The sequence below is a fragment of the Solanum tuberosum genome, unplaced genomic scaffold, assembly GCF_000226075.1.
Source record: "Solanum tuberosum cultivar DM 1-3 516 R44 unplaced genomic scaffold, SolTub_3.0 scf00870, whole genome shotgun sequence".
In the NCBI taxonomy this organism is placed as follows: Eukaryota; Viridiplantae; Streptophyta; class Magnoliopsida; order Solanales; family Solanaceae; genus Solanum; species Solanum tuberosum.
The window spans coordinates 56,985-70,647 of record NW_006239782.1 but is presented as its reverse complement, the minus strand read 5'-3'; the positions used below and the strand labels follow the sequence as shown (position 1 = coordinate 70,647).

Sequence of the window (13,663 nt, the reverse complement as noted above, 5' to 3'; positions counted from 1 at the left end):
TTAATATTAACATTATTATGACAACAACAAAAAATCATATAAATTTTTAGGCTTGATCTCTTGGAGAAGAAAAGATTTCTTTGGAGAATGTTGTAAAAAAATGTATTCTGTAAAAGTTATGTTATTTGTGAATCTACCGTAGTTGGATTTACATAGAGTCTGTACTAACAAATACTTATAACAATAATGTAATGACCATTCAGGTCATTTTTAAATTAAAGCATTCATTCCATTGTTTAGAGCGTTCCTGTAGCGACCCCAGGTCATTTATGACTTGCTGGCACTGACTGTTCGATCGCCTGGTCGTTCGTTTGTGTTTTAGGCCCGTTTCCCTGTTTTTGAGATTTTATAACTTGAAAAGTTGACTTTGATCAACCTTCTTGGGAGACGTGCTCAGATGAAAATTCTGACAGTTAGGTTAGCTTTGGAATATCGATTTTGGTGTAGAACGACCCTTTGTTCACTTCCAGAGGCTTTAGATGCCCGTTGTGGAATCTGGCTCATAGCGATACTGGGTGTGGGACCCACTTTTCATCGAAGCGATCTCCAATGGAAATTCCCATTTCACCGTTGAGTCCGAAATATCATTTCCAATCAGATTCCATATATGGTTTGTGTTTTTACGATTCCGAACGAGTCCGGAACATCGAAATTTAAGTTTGAATAGTTGTTGAATACTAACGCGGTGGTGACGTGGCTGAGCCACGCGACGCCAGGTGGCAGCGTTGTTGAAAATTTCCAGATTTAAGGACAATTTTTGTCCATTTTTTCCCCTCATCTTGAAACATAGATATCTCCTCCATTTTAAGCTCAAATTAGGTGATTCAAAAGGCTAATTGCAAGAGAATTTTGTGCGGAATCTAGAGGTGTGCTCAGAAATGCAAGGGGAGCCTTCGTTTGAGGTAAGGAATCGAATTTAGCTACAGCTAGAGTGATTTTTCGGAATGAATTGTTGTTGAACTTTGAAAGGTTAGATCTTGATCATCTTAGGTCCGTTTTGAGTCATTCTTGAGGCTAACTTGTAGAATTTTTCGCAAGGATCGTCGTGGTATAATATTTTTGGGCTGGAAGGGTCTCATTTTTCCAGAAATTGGTGATCAAGGGGCTGCCAAGTCGTAAGTCAAGACTTATTAATGATTTTAATTGTTGGGGATGATTTACTATGTTTTAGGCATATTTTTGTGCTAAATTTTGGGGTATTAGTTTAGTAAGGTATTTGGGACGTTTTCACGGATACATTTTCGGGATTCCAATTCCAGCAGGCCCCAGCTCCAGCCGTTCCAGTACCGCAGGGCCAGCCTACACCAGCGGTACCGGTTGTTCAGCAGCTAGCGGCACCGGTTGTTCAGCCTGACGATTTGGAGGGCGTCATGCCACTACGGGAGCAGAAGATGCTCGGGGTGTTCCTTAGACTATCACCGCCGAGGTTTTCTGGGGCTGTGGGTGAGGATGCCCACGCGTTTCTACTTACTTGCCGCGAGCGGCTACAGACTTTGGGTTTAGTGGAGTCGAGAGGGGCAGACTTCACCGCTTACCAGTTAGACGGTCCCGCCAGGCAGTGGTGGCGTACATACTTAGAGACCAGGCCAGCTGGGTCTCCACCGGTCATATGGACTAAGTTTTCAGAGGCCTTATTTGCCCGATTTATTCCCTGGAGCATCATAGATCAGCTCAGAGATCATTTTGCTCGGTTCGAGCAGGGCTCAATGACAGTATCAGAGTATGAGGCCCGATTCCACGAACACTCCAGGTATGCCGCCATGATATTAGCTACTGAGGAGGACAGGGTTCGTTGTTTTGTTCGGGGTTTGAGACTACAATTGCGGATTGAGACTCAGTCTTTATTCTCAGCGGGCCACTCATTTCTGGATGTAGTGGACCATGTCCGCACTATTGAGCATCTCCGTTGCGAGGCCCAAGAGGGCAGCGACAAGAGGGCTAGACAGGAGGATAGTCATGATAGGCGCCGTTTCAGACCCCGAGAGTCTTATGAAGATCTCAGTAGAGGTTTCAGTCGGGTCAGTCATTTATTCCCAGGAGCATCAGAGATAAGCTCAGAGATCAGTTTGCTCGGTTAGAGCAGGGCTCCATGACAGTATCAGAGTATGAGGCCCGATTCCACGAACACTCCAGGTATGCCGCCATGATATTAGCTACTGAGGAGGAGAGGGTTCGTTGTTTTGTTCGGGGTTTGAGACTACAGTTGCGGATTGAGACTCAGTCTTTAGTCTCAGCGGGCCGCTCATTTCTGGATGTTGTGGACCATGTCCGCACTATTGAGCATCTCTGTTGCGAGGCCCAAGGGGGCAGCGACAAGAGAGCTAGACAGGAGGATAGTCATGATAGGCGCCGTTTCAGACCCCGAGAGTCTTATGATAGATCTCAGCAGAGGTTTCAGTCGGGTCAGTCTAGTAGCCTCTTCCAGGTTTCTCTCCAGGCATCGGAGGGTGATCGGCACCGCCCTATTGGTTTTATTGCCGGTCCTAATCGGGGGTGTGATAGTTCTCAGATGGGCTCTTCTGGCCGGGGTAGCCGACCTCCAGCTCTCAGTCGACAATCCCAAGGTGATATGAGTGTGGGGAGTCAGATCATTGGGCCCGCGAGTGTCCCCATCGCAGGTTAGCCTTACCCGCTCCACAGGCAGCTGGCATACGCCAGCGCCAGCACCTCCAGCTAGAGGCGGAGGCCAGGGACAGGACCGCAGGGGTGGCCACCAGGGTATACGGGGTGGTCCGCGAGGAGGCAGGTTAGGGGGCAGAGCCGATTCACAGGGTAGTGGAGCACAGGCCCACTTTTATGCAGCTTCAGCTAGAGCAGATGCTAAGACCTCGGACGATGTTATCACAGGTACAGTGTTATTATGCCATCAACCCGCATCCACGTTATTTGATCCAGGCTCTACTTATTCTTCTATATCTGTTTATTGTGCTCTTCGATTGAGTATGAGCCCAGAGCTATTGGTTGAGCTGTTGCGTGTTTCGACCCCGGTAGGTGAGTCTTTAGTAGTGGATTAGGTATTTAGATATTGTGTGGTGACTATTCAGAGGCGAGTGTTGATCTCATTTTGCTTGACATGGTGGATTTCGATTTCATTTTGGGTATGGATTGGTTATCCCCCCATCGTGCGGTCTAGGATTGCTATGCCAAGACCGTACTTTAGCCGTGCCTAGTATTCCACCAGTGGTGTGGCGGGGCTCTTGTAGTCACACGCCAGTTGCGGTGATATCTTTTGTTCGGGCCCAGAGGTTGATGGCTAGCTGGTGTTTGGCTTATTTAGCTTATGTTAGAGATGTTATTAGGGAGGGTCCTACCGTTGATTCAGTACCTATTTTTCGAGAGTTTACAGATGTGTTTCCTCCCGATCTGCCTGGTCTCCCTCCTGATCGTGACATTGACTTTCCTATTGAAGTAGAGCCGGGCACTAAGCCCATTTCTATACCACCGTAATGTATGGCCTCCGTAGAGCTCAAGGAGCTCAGTGTTTATCACTAGTTGAGGATTAGGGCAGCGGACGTCCCTAAATCTACATTTAGGAATAGTTACGGCCACTATGAGTTCCTAGTGATGTCTTTTGGGTTGACGAACGCCACTGCCGCGTTCATGGACTTGATGACTAGGGTGTTTAGGCCGTACTTGGATTCGTTTGTCATAGTCTTCATAGATGACATTGTAGTATACTCGCGGAGCTGGGAGGAGCATGAGCAGCATTTGAGGATAGTGCTCCAGACTTTGAGAGTCCAGCGACTTTATGCCAAGTTCTCAAAGTGCGAGTTTTGGCTTGAGTCCGAGGCATTCTTGGGGCACGCAGTGTCTAAGGATGACATTAGGGTAGTTCCCGCTAAGATTGAGCCTATTCGTGATTGGGCCAGACCAACATCTATGACTGAGATTCGTAGCTTCGTCGGATTGGCAGGCTACTACAGGCTATTTGTTGAGGGATTTTCTACTATAGCAGCGCCTTTGATTCGGTTGACTCGCCAGGATGTTTCGTTTGTGTGGTCGGAGGAGTGTGAGAGGAGATTTCTGAGGCATAAGTAGTTGCATACCACCGCTCATATATTGACTCTTCCAGTTGAGGGCAAGTGGTTTACTGTTTATTGTGATGCATCCGGCATTGGTTTGGGTTGTGTACTGATGCAGCAGGGCCGCGTTATTGCCTTTGCGTCGAGGCAGCTTAAGCCGCACGAGCGCAACTACCCCACTCATGACTTAGAGTTGGCGGCGGTAGTTTTTGCGCTTAAGATTTGGAGGCATTACCTGTATGGAGTTTGATGCGAGATCTGTACTGATCACAGGAGCCTTCAGTACATTATGAGCCAGAGGGATCTTAATTCGAGACAGCGCCGTTGGATAAAGCTCCTGAAGGACTATGACCTCTCTATTCTCTACCATCTAGGCAAGGCGAATGAATGTACTAGCGGACGCCTTGAGTCGGAAGGCAGTGAGTATGGGTAGTCTAGCCTTTCTTTCTACTATGTAGCGACCATTAGCTTTGGACATCCAGTCCTTACCTAACTGGATGATACTAGCTTATGTGGATGCTCAGTCATCTCTGCTGGATCGGATTCGCAGCCGTCAGTTTGAGGATGAGGACTTAGTGGGACTTCGAGATCGAGTTTTGGGAGGTGACACCGGAATGGCTACCTTAGATTTAGATGGGGTTTTAAGATTTGGTGATCGACTTTGTGTTCCAAGAGTTAGGGGTTTGATTCAGATGATTCTTACCGAGGCCCATGAGTCCAAATATTCAATTCATCCGGACACAGCTAAGATGTATCGAGACTTGAAACAGCACTACTGGTGGAGCGGCATGAGGAGATATATTGCGAATTATGTATCACGTTGCTTGATTCCCGGTGTGTACTAGCTTATGTGGATGCTCAGTCATCTCTGCTGGATCGCATTCGTAGCCGTCAGTTTGAGGATGAGGACGTAGTAGCACTTCGAGATCGAGTTTTGAGAGGTGACACCGGCCTAGCTACCTTAGATTTAGATGGGGTTTTACGATTTGGTGATCGACTTTGTGTTCCAAGAGTTGGGGGTTTGATTCAGATGATTCTTACCGAGGCCCATGAGTCCAAATATTCTATTCATCCGGGCACAACTAAGATGTATCGGGACTTGAGACAGCAATACTGGTAGAGCGGCATGAGGAGAGATATTGCGGATTATGTATCGCGTTGCTTGAGTTGTCAGCAGGTTAAGGCCGAGCATTTTAGGACTGTTGACGAGCTTCAGAGATTCCCCATTCCTGAGTGGAAATGGGAGAGGATCACCATGGACTTCGTTGTAGGATTACCCCGCACTTCACATGGTCTTGATAGTATTTGGGTCATCCTGGATCGATTGACCAAGTCAGCACACTTTATTCCTGGCCATACTTCCTACAGTGCTGAGAGGTTAGCCCGTATCTACATTCGAGAGGTGGTTCGTCTTCATGGTGTGCCTGTTTCCATCATCTCAGACCGGGGCCCACAGTTCACATCTAGCTTCTGGAGGACCTTCCAGGATGAGTTGGGTACCCGTGTTGACCTTAGTACAGCTTTCCACCCGCAGACTGATGGTCAGTCGGAGCGCACGATTCAGGTTCTTGAGGACATGTTGCGGGCTTGTGTTATGGATTTTGGGGGTCAATGGGACCAGTATTTGCTTTTGGCAGAGTTTACGTACAACAACAGCTAACACTCGAGTATTCAGATAGCCCCATTCGAGGCCTTATATGGTAGGCATTGTCGCTCTCCAGTTGGTTGGTTAGAGTCTACAGAGCCCAGGCCGCACGGTACAGACTTGATGCGAGAGGCTTTAGATCATGTGAGGGTGATTCAAGATAAGCTCAGGACAGCCCAGAGTAGACATCAGAGTTATGCAGACCGTAGGCGTCGATTGTTGAAATTTGTTGTTGGTGATAGAGTATTCCTCCGTGTGTCGCCCATGAAGGGTGTAATAAGATTTGGGACGCGGGGCAAACTTAGCCCCAGTTATATAGGTCCTTTTGAGATATTGAGGACAGTTGGAGAGGTCACATATGAGTTCGCTTTGCCCCCGACCTTTACTGCTATTCACCCAGTTTTTCATGTTTCGATGTTGCGCCGGTATGTTACAGATTAGTCCCATGTGATTCAGTATGATGAAGTTGACTTGGATGACAGTTTGAGATACATTGAGGAGCCAGTTGCAATTTTGGCCAGAGATGTCAAACGGTTGCGTTCCAGAGCCATTCTTGTGATTAAGGTCCATTGGAGGCATCGTCCAGTTGAGGAGGCTACGTGGGAGACCGAACATGAGATGCGGGCGCAGTTCCACGGCTTATTTGAGCCTTCAGGTACTTCTTGACTCTTACTTTCGCGGACGAAAGTTCTTTTAGTAGTGGATATTGTAATGACCCTCCAGGTCATTTTTAAATTAAACGATTCATTCCATCGTTTAGAGCGTTCCTGTAGCGACCCCACGTCATTTATGACTTGCTGGCACTGACTGTTGGATCGCCTGGTCGTTCGTTTGGGTTTTAGGCCCGTTTCCCTGTTTTGGAGATTTTATAACTTGAAAAGTTGACTTTGGTCAACCTTCTTGGAAGACGTGCTCAAATGAAAATTCTGACAGCTAGGTTAGCTTCGAAATATCAATTTTGGTCTAGAACGACCCTTTGTTCACTTTCCGAGGCTTTAGATGCCCGTTGTGTAATCTGGCTCAAAACGATACTGGGTGTGGGACCCACTTTTCATCAAAGCGATCTCCAATGGAAATTCCCACTTCACCGTTGAGTCTGAAATATCATTTCCAATCAGATTCCACATATGGTTTGTGTTTTCACGATTCAGATCGAGTCCGGACCATCGAAATTTAAGTTTGAACAGTTGTTGAATAATAACGCGGTGGTGACGTGGCAGAGCCACGCGACGCCAGGTGTCAGCGTTGTTGAAAATTTCAAGATCTAAGGACAATTTTCGTCCATTTTTTCCCCTCATCTTCAAACATAGATATCTCCTCCATTTTAAGCTCAAATTAGGTGATTCAACAGGCTAATTTCAAGCGAATTTCGTGCAGAATCTAGATTTGAGCTCAGAAACGCGAGGGGAGCCTTCGTTTGAGGTGAGGAATCGAATTTAGCTACTGCTAGAGTGATTTTTCGGAATGAATTGTTGTTGAACTTTGAAAGGTTAGATCTTGATCATCTTAGGTCCGTTTTGAGTCATTCTGGAGGCTAACTTGTAGAATTTTTCGCAAGGATCGTCGTGGTATAATATTTTTGGGTTGGAAGGGTCTCGTTTTTCCAGAAATTGGTGATCAAGGGGCTGCCAAGTCGTAAGTCAAGACTTATTAATGATTTTAATTGTTGGGGCTGATTTGCTATGTTTTAAGAATCTTTTTTGTGCTAAATTTTGGGGTATTAGTTTAGTAAGGTATTTGGGACGTTTTCACGGATTCGTTTTCGGGATTTCAATTGTGGGTCCCACAATCCCGATTTACACCCAATATCGGTCCGTCTCCGAAAAATATAATTTTGGTGTCGACATATTCGTAATGACAAGGTGATTAACCTTTTGATAGTGGGGAAGCATTTGGAGACCGTTCGGAGGGGAAAAGCTCCGGTACCGTGAGTTGGAGCACGCGTGATCGGCTTTCAGGTAGGCTATGGCTTCCCCCTCGTGAGATTGAGCATTTTTAGGCTAATTTTTTTATTGATTTGCTTGAGTATGGAGGGGTTCGGGTGTCGGGCATGCTAAATTTTTATAACTCCTGCCTTAGCCTTTATTTCGGGAAATTGTTGAATTATGACAGCATGACTCTTGATATTATTGAACATCCATACCTTGTGGTGTATATGATAATATTGATTTGAAGTATGTTTGACCTTAGTCTAGGCTTAGACTAGTGTTGCCATAGACTTGCGAGGTTTCGGATGCCGTTAGGTAGTAGAACTTTTTCCTACGTCGTTTAGGGCGGTCAGCTCCTTGTAGACTGATATAGCAGACATGAGTCTGAAATTCTGAGCCTTAGCTAGGCGGTAACTCAGCTTATGACCTTGTAGCCATAATGCCTTGTTTTTCTATCGGCTATAGTACCCGGTTAAAGTCCGTGGTCTAGCTTACTCACTATTGGATACTTCCTCGGCGATTTGGGGTATATGAAAGTTGGACTGAAATGATTATTTATGGTAATCGGTTTGGTGATAATTTCCCGCGACGTATGGTTGGATGTTGATTCTTAGCTACAGTACCCGGTTAGAGTCCGTGGTCCAGCTTACTTATGTCCAGGCTTAGCTACAGTACCCGGTTAGAGTCCGTGGTCCAGCTTACTTATGTCCAGGCTTAGCTACAGTACCCGGTTAGAGTCCGTGGTCCAGCTTACTTATGTCCAGGCTTAGCTACAGTACCCGGTTAGAGTCCGTGGTCCAGCTTACTTATGTCCAGGCTTAGCTACAGTACCCGGTTAGAGTCCGTGGTCCAGCTTACTTATGTCCAGGCTTAGCTACAGTACCCGGTTAGAGTCCGTGGTCCAGCTTACTTATGTCCAGGCTTAGCTACAGTACCCGGTTAGAGTCCGTGGTCCAGCTTACTTATGTCCAGGCTTAGCTACAGTACCCGGTTAGAGTCCGTGGTCCAGCTTACTTATGTCCAGGCTTAGCTACAGTACCCGGTTAGAGTCCGTGGTCCAGCCCACCCATGCCTGACCTTTGGCTACAGCACCTGTTTCGAGTCCGTGGTCCAGCCGATATAGGTTGACTCATTAGCTATAGTACCCGGTTCGAGTCCGTGGTCCAGCCCATATAGGTTGACTCATTAGCTATAGGACGATTTGGAGGGCGTCATGCCACTACGGGAGCAGAAGATGCTCGGGGTGTTCCTTAGACTATCACCTCCGAGGTTTTCTGGGGCAGTGGGGGAGGATGCCCACGAGTTTCTAGTTACTTGCCGCGAGCGGCTACAGACTTTGGGTTTTATGGAGTCGATAGGAGCAGACTTCACCGCTTACCAGCTAGACGGTCCCGCCAGGTAGTGGTGCCCTTCATACTTAGAGACCAGGCTAGCTGGGTCTCCACCGGTCACATGGACTGAGTTTTCAGAGGCCTTCTTGGCCCGATTTATTCCCAGGAGCATCAGAGATCATCTTAGAGATCAGTTTCCTCGGTTAGAGCAGGGCTCCATGACAGTATCAGAGTATGAGGCCCGATTCCACGATCTCTCGAAGTATGCCGCCATGATATTAGCTAGTGAGGAGGAGAGGGTTCGTTGTTTTGTTCGGTGTTTGAGACTACAATTGCGGATTGAGACTCAGTCTTTAGTCTCAGCGGGTCGCTCATTTCTGGATGTAGTGGACCATGTCAGCACTATTGAGCAGCTCCGTTGCGAGGCCCATGAGGGCAGCGACAAGAGGGCTAGACTGGAGGATAGTCATGATAGGCGCCGTTTCTGACCCCTAGAGTCTTATGAAAGATCTCAGCAGAGGTTTCAGTCGGGTCAGTCTAGTCGCCCCTTCTAGGCCTCTCTCCAGGCATCGGAGAGTGATCGGCACCGCCCTATTGCTTTTAGTTCCGGTCCTAGTCGGGGCCGAGATAGTTCTCAGATGGGCTCTTCTGGCCGTGGTAGCCGACCTCCAGCTATCAGTCGACAGTCCCAGGGGTGCTGTGAGTATGGGGAATTAGATCATTGGGCCCGCGACTGTCCCCATCGCAGGTTAGCCTTATCCGTTCCACAGGCAGCTAGGCATAGGCCAGCGCCAGCACCTCCAGCTAGAGGCGGAGGCCAGGGACAGGACCGCAAGGATGGTCACCAAGGTATAAGGGGTTGTCCCCGAGGAGGCAGGTTAGGGGGCAGAGCCGATGCACAGGGTAGTAGAGCACAGGCCCATTTTTATGCAGCTTCAGCTAGAGCAGATGCTGAGACCTCAGACGATGTTATCCTAGGCACAGTGTTATTATGCCATCAACCCGCATCCATCTTATTTGATCCAGGCTCTACTTATTCTTATATATTTGTTTATTAGGCTCGTCGATTGAGTATGAGCCCAGAGCTATTGGTTGAGCCGTTTCGTGTTTCACCCCCGGTAGGTGAGTCTTTAGTAGTGGATTAGGTATTTAGATCCTGTGTGGTGACTATTCAGAGGCGAGGGTTGATCTCATTTTGCTTGACATGGTGGATTTTGATTTGATTTTGGGTATGGATTGGTTATCCCCCCACCGTGCGGTCTTGGATTGCTATGCCAAGACCGTTACTTTTGCCGTGCCTAGTATTCCACCATTGGTGTGGCGGGGCACTTGTAGTCGCACGCCAGTTGGGGTGATATCGTTTTTTCGGTCCCAAAGGTTGATGGCTAGCTAGCGGGTGTTTGGCTTATTTAGCTTATGTTAGAGATGTTAGTAGGGAGGGTCCTACCGTTGATTCGGTACCTATTTTTCGAGAGTTTACAGATGTGTTTCCTCCCGATCTTCCTGGTCTCCCTCCTGATCGTGACATTGACTTTCCTATTGAAGTAGAGCCGGGCACTAAGCCCATTTCTATACCATCGTACCATGTGGCCCCCGTAGAGCTCAAGGAGCTCAGTGTTCAGATTCAGGATCTCTTAGATAAGGGGTTCATTCGGCCTAGTGTATCGCCTTGGGGTGCCCCAGTCCTCTTCGTGAAGAAGAAGGACAGTACACTGCGATTGTGCATCGACTACAAGCAGTTGAACAAGGTGACGGTGAAGAACCGTTACCCATGCCTAGGATTGATGATCTATTTGACCAACTTCAGGGTGGCCGTGGTATTTTCTAAGATTGATTTAAGATCCGGCTATCAGCAGTTGAGGATTAGGTCAGCGGACTTCCCTAAAACTACATTTAGGACTCGTTACAGCCACTATAAGTTCCTAGTGATGTCTTTTGGGTTGACTAACGCCACTGCCGTGTTCATGGACTTGATGACTAGGGTGTTTAGGCCGTACTTGGATTCGTTTGTCATAGTCTTCATAGATGACATTGTAGTATACTCGCGGAGCTGGGAGGAGCATGAGCAACATTTGAGGATAGTGCTCCAGACTTTGAGAGGCCAGCGACTTTATGCCAAGTTCTCAAAGTGCGAGTTTTGGCTTGAGTCCGTAGCATTCTTGGGGCACGTGGTGTCTAAGGATGGCATTATGGTAGATCCCGCTAAGGTTGAGGCCATTCGTGATTGGGCCAGGCCCACCTCTATGACTGAGATTCGTAGCTTCATCAGATTGGCAGGCTACTACAGGCATTTTATGAGAGATTTTCTACTATAGCAGCACCTTTGACTCGGTTGACTCGCCAGGATGTTCCGTTTTGTGAGAGGAGATTTCTGAGGCATAAGGAGTTGCTTACCACCGCTCATATATTGATTCTTCCATTTGAGGGAAAGGGGTTCACTGTTTATTGTGATGCCATCCGGGCATTGGTTGGGTTGTGTACTGATGCAGCAGGGCAGCTTAAGCCGCACGAGCGTACCTACCCCACTCATGACTTAGAGTTGGCGGCGGTAGTTTTTGCGCTTAAGATTTGGAGGCATTACCTGTATGGAGTTCGATGCAAGATCTATACTGATCTTGAGCTCCTGAAGGACTATGGAACCTCTCTATTCTCTACCATCTAGGCAAGGCGAATGTACTAGCGGATGCCTTGAGTCGGAAGGCAGTGAGTATGGGTAGTCTAGCCTTTCTTTCTACTACGGAGCGACCATTAGCTTTGGACATCCAGTCCTTAGCTAACTGGATGATACGGCTTGATATCTCTGATTCCCGGTGTGTACTAGCTTATGTGGATGCTCAGTCATCTCTGCTGGATCGCATTCGTAGCCGTCAGTTTGAGGATGAGGACGTAGTAGCACTTCGAGATCGAGTTTTGAGAGGTGACACCGGCCTGGCTACCTTAGATTTAGATGGGGTTTTACGATTTGGTGATCGACTTTGTGTTCCAAGAGTTGGGGGTTTGATTCAGATGATTCTTACCGAGGCCCATGAGTACAAATATTCTATTCATCCAAGCACAACTAAGATGTATCGGGACTTGAGACAGCACTACTGGTGGAGCGTCATGAGGAGAGATATTGCGGATTATGTATCGCGTTGCTTGAGTTGTCAGCAGGTTAAGGCCGAGCATTTGAGGCTTGGTGGCGAGCTTCAGTGATTACCCATTCCTGCGTGGAAATGGGAGAGGATCACCATGGACTTCGTTGTAGGATTATCCCGCACTTGCCGTGGTCTTTATAGTATTTGGGTCATCGTGGATCGATTGACCAAGTCAGCACACTTCATTCCTGTCCATACTTCCTACAGTGCTGAGAGGTTAGCCCGTATCTACATTCGAGAGGTGGTTCGTCTTCATGGGGTGCCTTTTTCTATCATCTCAGACCGGTGCCCACAGTTCACATCTAGCTTCTGGAGGACCTTCCCGGATGAGTTGGGTATCCGTATTGACCTTAGTACAGCTTTCCACCCGTAGACTGCTGGTCAGTCAGAGTGCACGATTCAGGTTCTTGAGGACATGTTGCGGGCTTGTGTTATGGATTTTGGGGGTCAGTCAGACCAGTATTTGCCTATGGCAGAGTTTGCGTACAACAACAGCTACCACTCGAATATTTAGATGGCCCCATTCGAGGCCTTATATGGTAGGCGTTGTCGCTCTTCAGTTGGTTGGTTTGAGTTATTAACAGAGCCCCAGGCCGCACGATACAGACTTGATGCGAGAGGCTTTAGATCATGTGAGGGTGATTCAAGATAGGCTCGGTACAGCCCAGAGTAGACATCAGAGTTATGCGGACCGTAGGCGTTGACTGTTGAAATTTGTTGTTGGTGATAGAGTATTCCTCCGTGTGTCGCCCATGAAGGGTGTAATGAGATTTGGGACGCGGGGAAAACTTAGCTCCAGGTATGTAGGTCCTTTTGAGATATTGAGGACAGTTGGAGAGGTCAGATATGAGTTGGCTTTAACCCCGACCTTTTCAGCTATTCACCCAGTTTTTCATGTTTCGATGTTACGCCTGTATGTTCCAGATGAGTCCCATGTGATTCAGTATGATGCAGTTGACTTGGATGACAGTTTTAGATACATTGAGGAGCCAGTTGCTATTTTGGCCATAGATGTCAGACGGTTGCGTTCCAGAGCCATTACTTTGATTGAGGTCCATTGGAGACATCGTCCAGTTGAGGAGGCTACCTGGGAGACCGAGCATGAGATACGGGCGCAGTTCCACGGCTTATTTGAGCCTTCAGGTACTTCTTGACTCTTACTTTCGCGGACGAAAGTTCTTTTAGTAGTGGTTACTGTAATTAAAGCATTCATTCCATTGTTTAGAGCGTTCATGTACGACCCCAGGTCATTTATGACTTGCTGGCACTGACTGTTCGGTCGCCTGGTCGTTCGTTTGGGTTTTAGGCCCGTTTCCCTGTTTTGGAGATTTTATAACTTGAAAAGTTGAATTTGGTCAATCTTCTTGGAAGACGTTCTTAGATGAAAATTCTGACAGCTAGGTTAGCTTCGGAATATCAATTTTTGTCTAGAACGACCCTTTGTTCACTTCCCGAGATTTTAGATAGCAGTTGTGGAATCTGGTTCAAAATGATACTGGGTGTGGGACCCACTTTTCATCGAAGCAATCTCCAATGGAAATTCGGACTTCACCCTTGAGTAAGAAATATCATTTCCAATCAGATTCCATATATGGTTTGT

General features: G+C 47.4%; 3 protein-coding genes across 3 annotated transcripts; all 3 read left to right on the top strand.

Moving 5' to 3' along the window:
- Positions 1–3,564: 3,564 nt before the first annotated feature.
- Positions 3,565–5,142, top strand: LOC107059155 (uncharacterized). The gene is made up of 4 exons (XM_015305594.1): positions 3,565–4,028; positions 4,296–4,441; positions 4,530–4,808; positions 4,868–5,142. The coding sequence occupies exons 1-4, from the start codon at positions 3,565–3,567 to the stop codon at positions 5,140–5,142; spliced, it is 1,164 nt and encodes a 387-aa protein (XP_015161080.1).
- Positions 5,143–9,564: 4,422 nt separating this feature from the next.
- Positions 9,565–12,121, top strand: LOC107059154 (uncharacterized). Its single transcript, XM_015305593.1, has 5 exons — positions 9,565–9,894; positions 9,985–10,048; positions 10,340–11,159; positions 11,204–11,439; positions 11,556–12,121. The coding sequence occupies exons 1-5, from the start codon at positions 9,565–9,567 to the stop codon at positions 12,119–12,121; spliced, it is 2,016 nt and encodes a 671-aa protein (XP_015161079.1).
- Positions 12,122–12,815: 694 nt separating this feature from the next.
- Positions 12,816–13,217, top strand: LOC107059153 (uncharacterized). The gene has a single exon (XM_015305592.1). The coding sequence runs from the start codon at positions 12,816–12,818 to the stop codon at positions 13,215–13,217; it is 402 nt and encodes a 133-aa protein (XP_015161078.1).
- Positions 13,218–13,663: the final 446 nt, after the last annotated feature.

Excerpts from the sequence above, each read along its gene's own strand:
- LOC107059153 (XM_015305592.1), top strand. The coding sequence starts at position 12,816 with ATGAAGGGTGTAATGAGATTTGGGACGCGGGGAAAACTTAGCTCCAGG.
- LOC107059155 (XM_015305594.1), top strand. The coding sequence starts at position 3,565 with ATGTCTTTTGGGTTGACGAACGCCACTGCCGCGTTCATGGACTTGATG. Across the intron at positions 4,442-4,529 it reads ACGCCTTGAGTCGGAAGGCA|CTTATGTGGATGCTCAGTCA; the intron begins GTGAGTATGGGT and ends GGATGATACTAG. Across the intron at positions 4,809-4,867 it reads ACAGCACTACTGGTGGAGCG|CTTATGTGGATGCTCAGTCA; the intron begins GCATGAGGAGAT and ends GGTGTGTACTAG.
- LOC107059154 (XM_015305593.1), top strand. The coding sequence starts at position 9,565 with ATGGGCTCTTCTGGCCGTGGTAGCCGACCTCCAGCTATCAGTCGACAG. Across the intron at positions 9,895-9,984 it reads ATGCTGAGACCTCAGACGAT|GCTCGTCGATTGAGTATGAG; the intron begins GTTATCCTAGGC and ends TTTGTTTATTAG. Across the intron at positions 11,160-11,203 it reads GCCATTCGTGATTGGGCCAG|GCTACTACAGGCATTTTATG; the intron begins GCCCACCTCTAT and ends TCAGATTGGCAG.